The sequence below is a fragment of the Nanorana parkeri genome, unplaced genomic scaffold (genome assembly GCF_000935625.1).
Source record: "Nanorana parkeri isolate BGI_ZX_2015 unplaced genomic scaffold, ASM93562v1 scaffold46, whole genome shotgun sequence".
Classification (NCBI taxonomy): domain Eukaryota; kingdom Metazoa; phylum Chordata; class Amphibia; order Anura; family Dicroglossidae; genus Nanorana; species Nanorana parkeri.
The window spans coordinates 1,332,517-1,345,376 of record NW_017306314.1 but is presented as its reverse complement, the minus strand read 5'-3'; the positions used below and the strand labels follow the sequence as shown (position 1 = coordinate 1,345,376).

General features: G+C 45.1%; 2 protein-coding genes across 2 annotated transcripts in view; one reads left to right on the top strand and one right to left on the bottom strand.

The window, feature by feature from the left end:
- The window catches only part of GINS1 (GINS complex subunit 1), a 13,172-nt gene extending 8,204 nt beyond the window's left edge, over window positions 1–4,968 (bottom strand). Inside the window, exons 1-3 of the mRNA XM_018573090.1 lie at window positions 4,784–4,968; window positions 2,335–2,399; window positions 1,163–1,261 (exon numbers count right to left, since the gene is read on the bottom strand). Coding sequence (XP_018428592.1) covers window positions 1,163–1,261; window positions 2,335–2,399; window positions 4,784–4,858 — 239 coding nt within the window. The 5' untranslated portion in view covers window positions 4,859–4,968. The remainder of the gene's footprint in view (window positions 1–1,162; window positions 1,262–2,334; window positions 2,400–4,783) is intronic.
- Window positions 4,969–5,111: 143 nt separating this feature from the next.
- Window positions 5,112–12,860, top strand: part of ABHD12 (abhydrolase domain containing 12) — an 89,714-nt gene continuing 81,965 nt past the window's right edge. The window contains exon 1 of the mRNA XM_018573238.1: window positions 5,112–5,324. Within this exon, the coding sequence (XP_018428740.1) occupies window positions 5,275–5,324 (50 nt within the window). The 5' untranslated portion in view covers window positions 5,112–5,274. The remainder of the gene's footprint in view (window positions 5,325–12,860) is intronic.

Sequence of the window (12,860 nt, the reverse complement as noted above, 5' to 3'; positions counted from 1 at the left end):
TTTCATTGCGTTTTTTTATGTGCATTTCACATGCGTACTCTATTTATACTTAAGAACGTTTTAAGGCTTGTTTTCAGCTGTCCAATAATAAGCCGTCTCCGCTGCAAAAAAAAAAAAAGTGTGTTTCCATTTAAGTCTATGGAGACAAATGATCTAATATGCGCCACAAAAGAAGCTCATGGACTTTTTTACAGAACAGGCATATTTATATGCGCGATTCAGTGCGTTTGAGTGAACGGCGCCCATAGGAATCTATGGGATTTTGATTTGCATGCCCTTCAGTGTGACGAAATGCCGTGGTGTGAATGGGGCCTTAAAGTGATACTCCAAACAGTAAAAACACAGTTGAAATACATGTATGTGAACAGTTGTACACGCCACAATACGTGCGATTCTGTTAAATCTGTCTTGTGATTTATTCCTGACATTATGTAATATGGAACCATAACATGTACTTTTCTACATACTTTACGGCAAACTGACAGTAAACACTAATAACTCAATTATCAATAGTATTCTAGTAAGCTGGCCGAGGCCAATGAATATGATCCAAGCCTTTTACTACATATTAGAGTGCTGTAGATGTATTCGAGAGGCTCTACAGCAGAAAGAAGCGCGCAGCTACTGTTGCAGCCACAAGCTTGTTTACCTCCTGTCAGTGCCGCACCATAATAGTTACGACAGCAGCAGCAAACGGGTCAACAACAACCACTCTATTTCTGTATAAAGGATGAGACTTCAAATACCATCAGCTTCCCTCTGCAAGTTTAAAAGCTGTGAGGAAATCAATACACAGCCTATATCTGTACCTGAAAGAGTTCAACTCTTCACTGGAGAATGATAAGGGCCCATTTGCGCTGCAGTACATGAATGTGTTGCATAGGCCCTGCATTAAGGCATCATGGGCTACCAGCGCACAATACACCCCAAAAAAATGGATATGACCCATTCTTTTCCCCAACGCAGCACACTTGTTTTGGTGCGCTGTATTACCTGCAATTTAAAATGAATGGCGTCAACGTATCCCGTTAGAACAACGCATTAGTGTGAATGGGCCCTCAAACCTACAGCTGAAATATGTAACCAACGCGTCTCATCAGCCATAAAATGGGTAGTTTTGATTGGAACATTTTCTAATCAAGTAATTCTGAACGGAACTTACAGATATGCAACAATGCAGCGTCGGTTTCGTAGCAGGCAGCAGTGTCTGAACTTAATAGTTGGTATTAATTCACTTCGACCTTCTGTTTTTGCTTCATTACTAGGGTGGAAAACAAACAATTAAAATCCATGATCACCGTGTATGTTGTATGCAGCCGTTATGGGAACACGTCACATTACACTTCCCCATACTCATCCTGTGGCTTTACAGTTCCTGATCTACTGACCCAATTCAAGCCTGAAGTTCAGCTGCTGACTTCTTTGCTGTATGATGGTTCAGGACAAAAATCAACACAAATCTTTTTCTATCAATCAGCCCGTACTGGGAGAAATATGTAGGCTTCTACTGCACTTCTCTAGAAAATTCTAGTTGTCAGTGGCCTGAAATATACAGCCGGTGACGTCAGGACTCACTTATACTGTACACTTGTTCAAAGTCAATTACTCCAAATAGTGAAGTCATTACATCAGCTTACAGCCAGAAAACTAGCATGTGCCAGATTAGTGGCAGCCTAAATATTTTCTTAATTATACCCTGACGCTGCCAGGTTTTCACTGTGCAATCGCAGACTAAAATGCACAATTAAAGAACTATGAGGTGAGTGAAAAATCACTCATCCTCATAATTAGAGCCGACGTGTGACAATGAAACTGTCACACGTCAGCTCAATAGATCGGGAAGTGAGCGAACACATAGCGCCGCTCGCTCATTTCTCAATCCTGTCCCTGCAGAGAGCCGTGACTGTCATTCAGGGATGCAGGGATTCCCCACCTCTCTGCTCCGATCCTCCAGCGCTGACTGGTGGAACGGATGGGGGAGGGCACAGCTGGCTCTGCCTCTGGATAGGCAGAGTCAGCTGTCAATCACGCAGCTGGGTGGATCTCGACAGTAATTTCGGGATCTGTCCCGGCTGCGGCGCTCTCAGTATACCGCGCGCTGTAGCTCGAGGTATACTGAGCTTTGGGTCATGGGAGGACGCTAGTTTGTGTCCTCCCGTGACCCTGGGGAGAACTATAGGGAAAAACACTTACCCCATAGTTCTCCTTTAACATGCACTCTGTGTAACAAAATCTGGGATTCAAGTGTGGGAGGAGCTACTGCTAAATTTGTGTCTCCGATGGGGCATACACACATTTATGGATGTTTTTAATAATTCATCTTTATGTACTTACACATCTGATTGATTCTGTTCGTACAAAGCTTTCATCTCCTCAAGTACCTGCCTCACTCCATCCTCCTACAAGATACAAATATGGGGAGAACTTAGTACATCACTAAAAACAGCACAATACCATTATAGCTACTAATGAGCGAGCAATATATCATCCTGCTGGTTACTAAGGCAACAAATGGTTAATAAATTAGAACCTCTAAATGACGTGGTTTGTGTAACCAGGAACATAATCTAGGCTGCAGCTAGCAATGCTATTTGTCCTTGGCATGTAACTTAAAGTGACACTAAACTCAGGAGTTAAATCCTAAAAATACATTCAAGTGCCCTATTAACAAAAATGCATCTTTTTTGTGTGCAATCATCTCAGAATTCATGCTGACACGGTCCTTCCTTCTGGAGGGTGGCTGTCCCTCATGGCCCTAGTGTGTGTTGTAACGTAGTCACCGCTCCAAGCTCGTTAATACTTAGGGGACTTGAATGCATTTGAAAGATTTAACTGCTGAGTATAATGTCACTTTAAGGCCTTAAGGTGCCCATACACATACGATTTATCGTACGATTTTCGTATGCGATCGACTTTTCGCCCGATAATCGTATGTGTGCATTGCAGTGTCCGACCGACGGTACTGTACAATCGTACGACTTTTGACGGTCAAGCATGTTTGAAAACTTTGCTAGATCGTACGATTGTCGCAAGGTTGCTGGCGTTTCCGTCCGTCAAAAGTCGTACGATCTACACTGCGCTTGCGCTAACGAAAATACGGCAAGTCAATTACCGCATTTCGTCCAGGTGCTTTTCGTTAATTACGGCTAAATTAATCTTGCGATCATCGGGGCAGGATGGGGCTGCCGTACGAAAACCGTACGACTATTCGATCATCGGACGAAAAGTTTCGCCCGATAATCGTAAGGTGTATGGGCACCTTAATTCACACAGCGTAAAGTCGGAACAAACAGATCCGTGCGGCGTGCTGTTCCTAGGAGGGACAGGTGCTGCGTGTGATTGCACACAGCAGCCTGTTCTTCCCTATGAAAGGACACGGCCGTAAGCTGACATACGCACGCCTGTGCTGGTCTAGGTGTCCATGCTGGGACACAGACAGGATCCATCCTTTCTGTGTCCGACACTCGGACTGGCAAGGATGTGCAGCTTGGTTGTGCCCTTCCATAGAGAAGAACAGGCTGCTGCGTGCAATCACACGCAGCACCTGTCCCTTCTGGGAATGGCCCGATATGGCTGTGCACGCCGCACGGATCTGGACGGCCTGACTTTACGCTGTGTGAATGAGGCCTAAAGCTGATCGCCAGATAATCATCCCCCAACTGATTGCTGGCTTAACAAAAACCCCCCAAAACAAACCCTTTTACTTACCTTAAGTCACAGTTCCTTGGCGCTCAAGTACCGAGTCAAAATGTTCTCTTCCTTGGTGTACATTTGGGTGGCCACGTCACTGCCTACTTGCCTTGGGAACTACCTGCTGGCTGTCCAGCGGTGGGGTCTGTTGTGCTGAATTGGAAGTCCTCCACACCCAGAAATGGCGCCAACAAGGGACCCAAAAGATAGACTTAGGTGAATATAGCTTGCCTTACAAGAAAAAAGAGCAGGTTTGGTTAGAGCAGGGATGGCCAAACTCCAGCCCCCCAGCTGTGGTGAAACAACAAATCCCATGAAGCATCTCTCTCCGGAAGTCATGTCTGTGGCTGTGAGTCTTGCAAAGCTTCATGGGATTCGTAGTTCCACCACAGCTGGCCATCCCTGGGTTAGAGGGTTAATATTATCCATGGAGATATTGAAGTGACAGTCGTAACTGCTTATTTCCCCTAGGCGCAGTCTGCCATATTTAGAGTGTAACATGAAACATGGTCGCGTTTCACAACTCCACCACCCCTCCATCATGGGGTGCTGCTCCCTGGAAGGTCCTGTTGATTTTTTTTTTATTTGGCATGGCTCTGCAAACACAACTGCATCATCCACTCACTGGGATCTGCAAATGGAAAGACTACAAGCCCCATCTGCCAGTATGGAAGGGGGACTCATAGTTCTCAGTGAAGTACAAGTGTTGTGACATCACTTCACTTGTAGTCTATTATGTCCTCCAGGCCCACAAACAAAGGTCTGTACCTCCATACAACCTTGGGGGTTCAGGGTACTCTATGCAGGAGCCTGTGCACTCCAAAACACTGACCACATTTGCAATGCTCTGTCTGGTTGCGTCAATGCAACATTTTTATATAAATGCACATTCTTATTTTATTAATGTGGTCGCAGGTCTTCGTTTTTTACAAAAGGTGGACTATCACGTAAAAGGTTTCTTTCCACTTGTGTGAACATGAACCTGTCACAGATTCGGTTTTCCTATCAGGATGGAACATAAAGTGATCCCATCCTAAATTCGGGCAGTGACCTGGTATACACCGGCCTTCAGGAAGCCGGTGTGAGCACTTACATTGAAGGCAGGCAGCTGTCCCTCAGAAGCTCGCTGCAGCTCCCGGATCAGCTCGATGGCCTTTTCACAGAACATGCTGATCAGCGAACAAGCTTTAGTCGCCTTCCGAATCCCGCGCCGAGTCACCTCAGTCAGGCCATGACGTTCATGGAGCTCTAGCCGCCATGTTTACTGCTGGCCAGTATGTGCACCTCTCTTGGTAGCTGTGAAATGTGCGGAAAAAATAAAATAAATATTTTTTGGATACAGCATGCAAAACCTACACGTGGTAATACACAGCTTATTATAAATATTTTATTCGTATCCAACTATATATATATTGCCCGAAAGAAACATGGCTGACTGGAGTTAACGAAGAATCTGAAGACAGCCTAAAACTAAGCGAAGCGTTGGAAAACGTAGCGCCAACTTTCTCGCGGCCAATGGGAGACGGCTTTCGCCCACGACCAGCTACTACGGAAGCCTAGGAGGACAATCATTTTATAAGGCTCATGAACGCTCTGGAGGAACTCATGCGTGCCTGCTGTCCGCGGAGTCGCAGGTGGGTGGCGGGTTGACACAGCTGGTGGGCTGATGATTAGGGGGAGGGGCCAGTGAGTGCAGAGTGTGGACGGGCAGCGTTGTGTTGTTTTGTCCTGATCCTTCGGGATCGTCTGTGTTGCCAATGGAGGGCAATTACGTCATTAATTAACCCCTTAGGCACTTTGCTTCATTCAATAGAGACTCTTCATTTTGAGGCAATGGTTGTGGTGGGCTAACAATGTGCCAGCTTAAAGTGTATGTACACTCATGTTACCCGGTTTGGCCATATGAGAAGCAAATGAAACCATTTAAACAGTAGTCTATAGATCTCATTATAAAAATATTGAGAGATGCAGTTTTAGGGACAGTTTTACGATCCTGGTCATGTTATTCCCCAGCCTGCTATACATACTGATAAGTGGGTGGAGCTAAGAGGAAGCACGAAACACTACCTGCAGATTTCACTTCAGGAGCCACTGTCAATCATCAACCTATTGGAGACTACCCCCAAGTTACTCTCTCCATTGGCTTGGGTGGTGGTCCCAGCAGGGTGATTGACAGCAGCTCCTCCCCATCTAGCTGCCCCATGTGACCCTCTTCATCAGCTTGTAGTTTAGCTCCAACAACATGACTGACAGGCTTTTTGTCCCAGCTAGTTACCCCATGGACCCTCATGACAGAAGCTTCTCCCCATCTAGCCACCCCATGAACACACTTCATCAAGTTGCAAGGTAGCTCCAGCTAGGGCTGCCATTAGAAATCTTGAGGCTCCATACACCATACGTGACAGAGCCCACTCCCCCAACTAATCATCACCTCTACTGCTCACCTCTGCATCCATCTTCATACACTACTCACCTCTGCATCCTTCTTCCTACACTGCTCACCTCTGCAGCCCCTGCATCCTTCCTACACTGCTCACCTCTGCACCCCCATGCATCCCTCTTCCTACAGTGCTCACCTCTGCACACCTCTTCCTACACTGCTCACCTCTGCACTCCCTGCATCCCTCTTACACTGCTCATCTCTGCACCCCCATGCATCCCTCTTCCTACACTGCTCACCTCTGCACCCCTCTTCCTACACTGCTCACCTCTGCAGCCCCTGCATCCTTCCCCCTACACTGCTCACCTCTGCAGCCCCTGCATCCTTCTTCCTACACTGCTCACCTCTGCAGCCCCTGCATCCTTCTTCCTACACTGCTCACCTCTGCACCCCCTGCTTCCCTCTTTCTACATTGCTCACCTCTGCATCCCTCTTTCTACACTGCTCACCTCTGCACCCCCTGCATCCCTCTTTCTACATTGCTCACCTCTGCATCCCTCTTCCTACACTACTCACCTCTGTATTCCCTGTGGGTGGCAGAGGGGCAGATGTGAGCAGTGTAGGAAGAAGGATGCCAACAGTGAAGAAATTAAAAGTGATGGAAGAGGCTGACAAAAAGCGGAACTCTGGGCAAATATAAAAGACAAATGAATGCAGCTCTGTAATCAGTTATATAGCATTACATGTATTTTATATACAATAAGTGCAAGTAGCTGTATTTGACCTGTTATCAGCCTCCTTCAGTCCCTGTATAGCAGAGCTCAGGCCAGGAGAAGAAGCAGAGCAAGGAGCCAATCAGTTAATTTGCTAAAAAGCATGCTGATAGGAAGAGAAATCGGAGTGCAGAGAGATGATCTCATCACTGTGTTGCCTCTCCTTTCACTGTCTAGTCAAAGGGTAGTCCTAGATGGCCTGGGCTTATAGGGGGTCGGTTGAATGATGCTGGCCATCAGACTGAGGACATCTAGTGGCTGAAAAATAGTACTGTAGGGTACATTTCTAAATTGAAGGTTAACATTGCAGGAAAAGCTGGGTTTGTAATTACCCTTTAATGGGCTATTATCATCCTATTTTTGGCTGGACTTCGGCTTTAATTTTGCTAGGGTAAAGAGCTAAATACACAGTTGTAATACAAAAGTTTGATTTTCTCTCTACCCAGTGCAGCCAGCTTGGTAACCTGCGTTTTGTTAGCTGGAGTTAAAACACAACTAAAGCTGCTTAAACGTACCTTGCTTTAGTGATGCCACATACTCAAGCTCCCTTGTTGACACCATTGTCTTTAACCAGTCTTCCTTTAAGTTCCCCATCTTCAGCTATTTTGGTTGGCCAGCCCAGGATGACGGTTAGTTCATCTTGGCATCGAGACATGCTCGAATCTACTTTGTATTTATTGAAAATCTGACCTGCTATCTGTTTTTGTAATCCTCTCTAAAGCAACACTCAGACTGGGAGAGGGCGAAAATAGCACTAGGAGCCAATCAGTTGTCCTGCATACACATATGCTTACATGGAACTTGGTAACAGGATAGAGCAGAATGAGCCAAGGGATTGTGCTACTAAATCGCTAGTAGTAGTGATCAGTTGCTACACATTTGGAACAAATTGCTCCCTATTCCGTGAGGCACACAAGTAGCATGTAGTAGGGAATAATCACTAAGTCCCCATTCACGCATGGGTGCCACCTAGTTGGTAAACTGATTTAAAGCAAAGTTTTAGCCTGAATGGGTACTCAGGGTGACAAATTTGTCTGCTCAGTTAAAATATATTTATACAGCCTTTGCAAAGGACCCTCAACCATCCTTCATATTCCTGCTACTAGCATTGCCCTGTGACTCTTTCCTCTTCCACAACCAGAACTTAAATGACTGGCACCTGTATACTCCCTATGGAATGGAGCAATGTTTACATTTCTACTATGGACCTATTGATTCGGCAGTAACTTTGTTATTACCTAAGATAACAAAGTAATACATATATTTTGTCTTGCAAAAATGATTTTATTTTTTGTGCTGTCCATGGAGGACATTCCATGTGAATACCGATTGATAATATTTAGGTATGCACCGGTGCCGATACTGGGCATTTTCCACGCGTACTTGTGAAAATGCCCCCATACTAAGAGGCTTTGTATTTCTAAATAGATTCAGCTGCCTGAGGTCTCACGCTTCCTGGGGACCTCAGGCAGACTGCTGGGGACCTTGCGGCAGCTGTCTTTGGCAGCGCCGGTCCAGCCACACAACTCCTCCTTCCTGCTGTCCACAGAGACCGGCACAGTCCTGGAGAACCCCACACCCGTTCTGTGCAGCCCTGGTCAGACCCCACACATCCACCAGAGACTGCGCACAGCCCTGGTCAGACCCCACACATCCACCAGAGACTGCGCACAGCCCTGGTCAGACCTCACACATCCTCCAGAGACTGCGCACAGCCTTGGTCAGACCACTTACAGCCGCCTGAGACGCCACACTGCCCTGGTCAGACCCCGTACAGCCTCCTGAGACGCCGCACAGCCCTGGTGAGCAATACAGAATGTAGCTTCATATTATTAGAATTTCTGTATAATGTATTGCTGGGATTTGTAGTCCTCTAAAGCTGATGTATTCTGCATTGCTGTATAATTGCTGGGATTTGTATTCCTATAGCTGGTGCCTTTCTGCTTTGCTGTATAATGGATTGCTGAGATTTGTAGTCCTCAATAGCTGGTGGTATTCTGCATTTGCTGTATAATGGATTGGTAGAATTTGTAGTTCCTCTATAGCTTGGAGCCAGTGGCAGAACTACCAGGGTCGCAGCGGTTGCAGCTGTGACAGGGCCCTGGCTCTCCCAACACTGTCCTAATATCATTAGTTTCTATTGTTTTAGAAAAACTGTCACATGACACTAAATAAAGGTATTGGTAATTGGTATCGGCGAGTATGGAAGGGGGTTTAACACCGCGGATGTCAACTGGTTAAGGAAAAGTGTTGGTACTTGGTCTGGAAAAAAATTGTATTGGTGCATCTCAAGTAATATTCCAGGGTTCTTGATGAAATAGAATTGTATTTTTACCCATTTCCAGGAAAGTTGAGACACTGACTGACCACTAGATGGCAGTAAAGATTTATGGTTATTCAGATACAAGTTACAGAATCAGGAGGGTTTCCTCCGTTATAGTGAAACAAAAGATAATTCAACTAGAGCCCTGAACACCATACACCTATCTCACTACAGGAAAAGCCACACTCCTCCTCTTGACCGATGTCCAAAAACCATTTGGGGGGTACCCCCCTCTTATAGCATTCTGAAGCTCAAATTCCTTCTCTGCCATATTGGAACCAAGCTCAATACCAAGTGCATATTGTCCTCCAATACAGAACGCAAGGTGGTGGGCTATGCAGATGACATCATGCTTGAGAAAAAATAGCTGTGTCTGCCAGCTTAGGCCTGCACACTGCATTGTGGGTGGGCATGGTGTTGGCACTGACGCACTCAGAGGCTGACAGCATGGTGGGGTCGGTTGCGATCTACCATTTAATCGACTAACTAATCGATTTTGAAAATAATCGTTAGCTGCAGCTCTACTTATAATATATGTAAAATACAGAAAATGTCTGTTTTGCTGCCATTTGGTTACTATTTACTATACTTCTACATAGACATTGCACTATTTTATGCCTTTTGTTACACACTGGACGCTATATGTAAGCATGACTCGTAGCAATTTTAAGCCATGATTCTGACAGAATTCAGCCGCACTCCGTTCCTTCCGCAGTGCATGCTTCTTATACATGTATGGATTTCATAGGTGTTTTGCAGGAGGTATGTTTTGGGCTCCTTTATAAATGCACTTTAGGAAAGTGTCTATTTTGCCCATAGCAAATCCTTACTTTTATTTCTTGAACAATACAAATGACAGCTGCATCTTAACACCTTTTCAGGTCTATTTTTATTTAGTGTTTGTGTGAGGCCTGAAGAGATCAAACATTCGCTGCCTATAGACCAGAAAGCGAGTAATTATCAGGGTTATTCACAAAAGGGTAAAGGGTTTGGAGAAGGCAGGAGAAGTCAACAATCTAGGACAACATGTGCTGACATTAACATGGGGGGAGGGAAAAAAATGTAGACTTTAATGTCACTTTAAACTTTGTATTGGGGCTACCCCGCACTGCAAGGGTTATGTGCTCGTTTTGTTCTAGGGGTGAAAATAACAAAGTTACACTCAGCTATTGGTAAAAAAATAAACCGCACTCGCAAGGAGATCCATAGATCCAATACTTTATTTGTAACAAACAAACAAACAAACAAACGCTTACATCTTTCTGCCCCATACTGGGCCTTAGTCGCAGCCCAAGTTGGCTGCGACTAAGGCCCAGTTTGGGGGCTGAAACATGTAAGCATTTGTTTTTGCTGCTTTTACGTCTTTTTACAAATAAAGTATTGGATGGACGGATCCCCTTGCGAGTGCTGGTTTTTTACCTATTGCTTAGTAAAGGCTCCAGTGGAAGCTTTACCAGGCACCGAGGTTCAACCAGCGGGAAATGGAGACAAGAGGGTAGAGCTGCTCCATGTTTCTTAATTGCAACAAAGTTATACTCCCCAGATACTCTGAGCTGGCTGGCCGTGACAGCACTCACTCCAGCCTGTCTCCTCCTCCATTGCAGCAATGTTATTTCTCTCACATCCTATACACAGTGTATTAGATGTGATGACTCAGGCCGCTGCAGCGAAGGGGGAAAGAGGCTGGAAAGACCGCTTCAAAGATTGTGTGAGTATAACTTCTATTTTCCTCCCTAGACCAGTGGCATCACAAGGGGGGTGCAAATCTCACCCGGGTGACACCATTGGAGGGGTGACACCAACATGACTGATAGTCATGTTGGTGTCACCCCCCTCTAAAATGTCGGGCACTCAGGGCTTGACAGTTGCCGGAGAGAGGAGGGGGCCCAGCGGCATAAGTTGGGTGAACAACCCCTCCTCTCTCTGCCGGCATCCATCACCAAGATGGCCGCCAGGAGGAATCACCAAGATGACCGCGCATGCGGCACCCAGCCTCGGAACACAACTGCCCTAGACCAAAAAAATATTTTTTGTTTCTGCAGGTTGTAGTTGTACATGTTTGCACCTTTCAAGCAAGAAAACCCCTTTTTACGTTGCAACATCCAACATCTATTTACATTCTAAAAATAAGACTGCTTTGAATCTTTAACACCACTGAGCACCTTTTAGATTTCTCTTTAATTGATCATAAACTTGCCGATTTATATTATTTTTAGAAAGATGTTTTTATTTTTTTATGTCTGTTGCTCCAAGCAAAGAACTTTGGCCTTTCATATTCCTAAGTGGCCTTAGATATGTGTCTATGAGGTGTGTGCTTTGGGAGCAGCTTGTAACTTGTGTGACTAGGTGTTCCTTAGATACTGTAGCGTAGCTCCATTTTTTTACATGTCCCTTGTTCACCTTACATCACCTTATCAGCTGTTTCCTTACTTGCGCTTCTTGTTTTACAATCTTACAGCTGGGAGGATTTTTTAGTGAAACAATGCTGCAAGTTACTATGTTTTTAACACACCTGACCTATATGACTAAGGTGAAATATTTAATTTGCTGTAGAATAATGATGATACAATGCCAAAATTATATCAAATTAAAATCCAAAAGGCTTTTGTCACACAGATGCTGATCGGAGCAGTTTGGAATGGATGTCACTATTGTGACATCCGTGTCCATCCAGTGTTTTCCTCCATTTCAGATGGAGAAAGAAACTGAACCAAGGGGACCCATGTTAGGTCTATGGGGAGTCGGGTGTAAGCGGACATGTGTCCATTTACATCAGATTACCCCCAACCCGTCACGATCAGGTCTGTTGAAACAGAAGTCTGTACCATTTTGTTTTCTGGACCTAGGCAGAGTCCGGGATAATTGGATGTAAAGAGATGCACGTTCAGTTACATACGGCTGCCCATAGACTAACATTGGGCTTCTGATCAGATCCACCTGAAAAAATTGACAGGTGGACCTGGTCGGACTATACGTATGAAGAGTGTGTCTAAGTTGTTTTATTTTTTTATTGATGTGCCTCTGAAATATAGGACATTGCTTCACAGGGTACATAGAACCATTCACATTAGTCTCTGTTAGTGAAGGTGGCAAGATGCTAGTTGCAGGGCTGCATCTGGCTTTATTGATTGTTCCAGGCAGGGACTCAGAACAAGGGGTCAGCCATGATAGCATGCAGGAGAAAACCTGGAGCAGCATTCAGACATGTCAGAAACACATACTCCGTGCAGATAGTTCCCTGGTGGGCTTCATAGCTTAAACCATAAGCAAAACAATTTTCTTTAATTAGCATTTATTGTTGTCTGCTTATTGTATGGCTGCTTAGGATTTAAACAGGTTCAATTAATTGCCTTAGCTGAACTACACCTCCGCTTGCAGAAATAAGGAGCGAGAGCCCTGTGTAGGCTGTGACCAGACCACCTTGGAGCTTACAAAGGGTTTCTTCTGCTCCCTTAAGACAGTTCTCAGCCCTGGCAATTGGCTCCTCAGGCACCCAAAAATGCATGGGAGAGAGTCGCATGCTCCCCCATAGCTGAATGAGCAGAGAATTTCACTTTACTCTAGTGAGTAAATAGAGTCCAAGTTTTCCTTGTCACTATATTGTGCAACTTACTAACTAGGTCTCCTCTTCTTGTGTTTCCTTTTCAGAAGGCAAGAGATCAAAGTTTAAAGGGTAAGGAAACTTTCAGAAAAG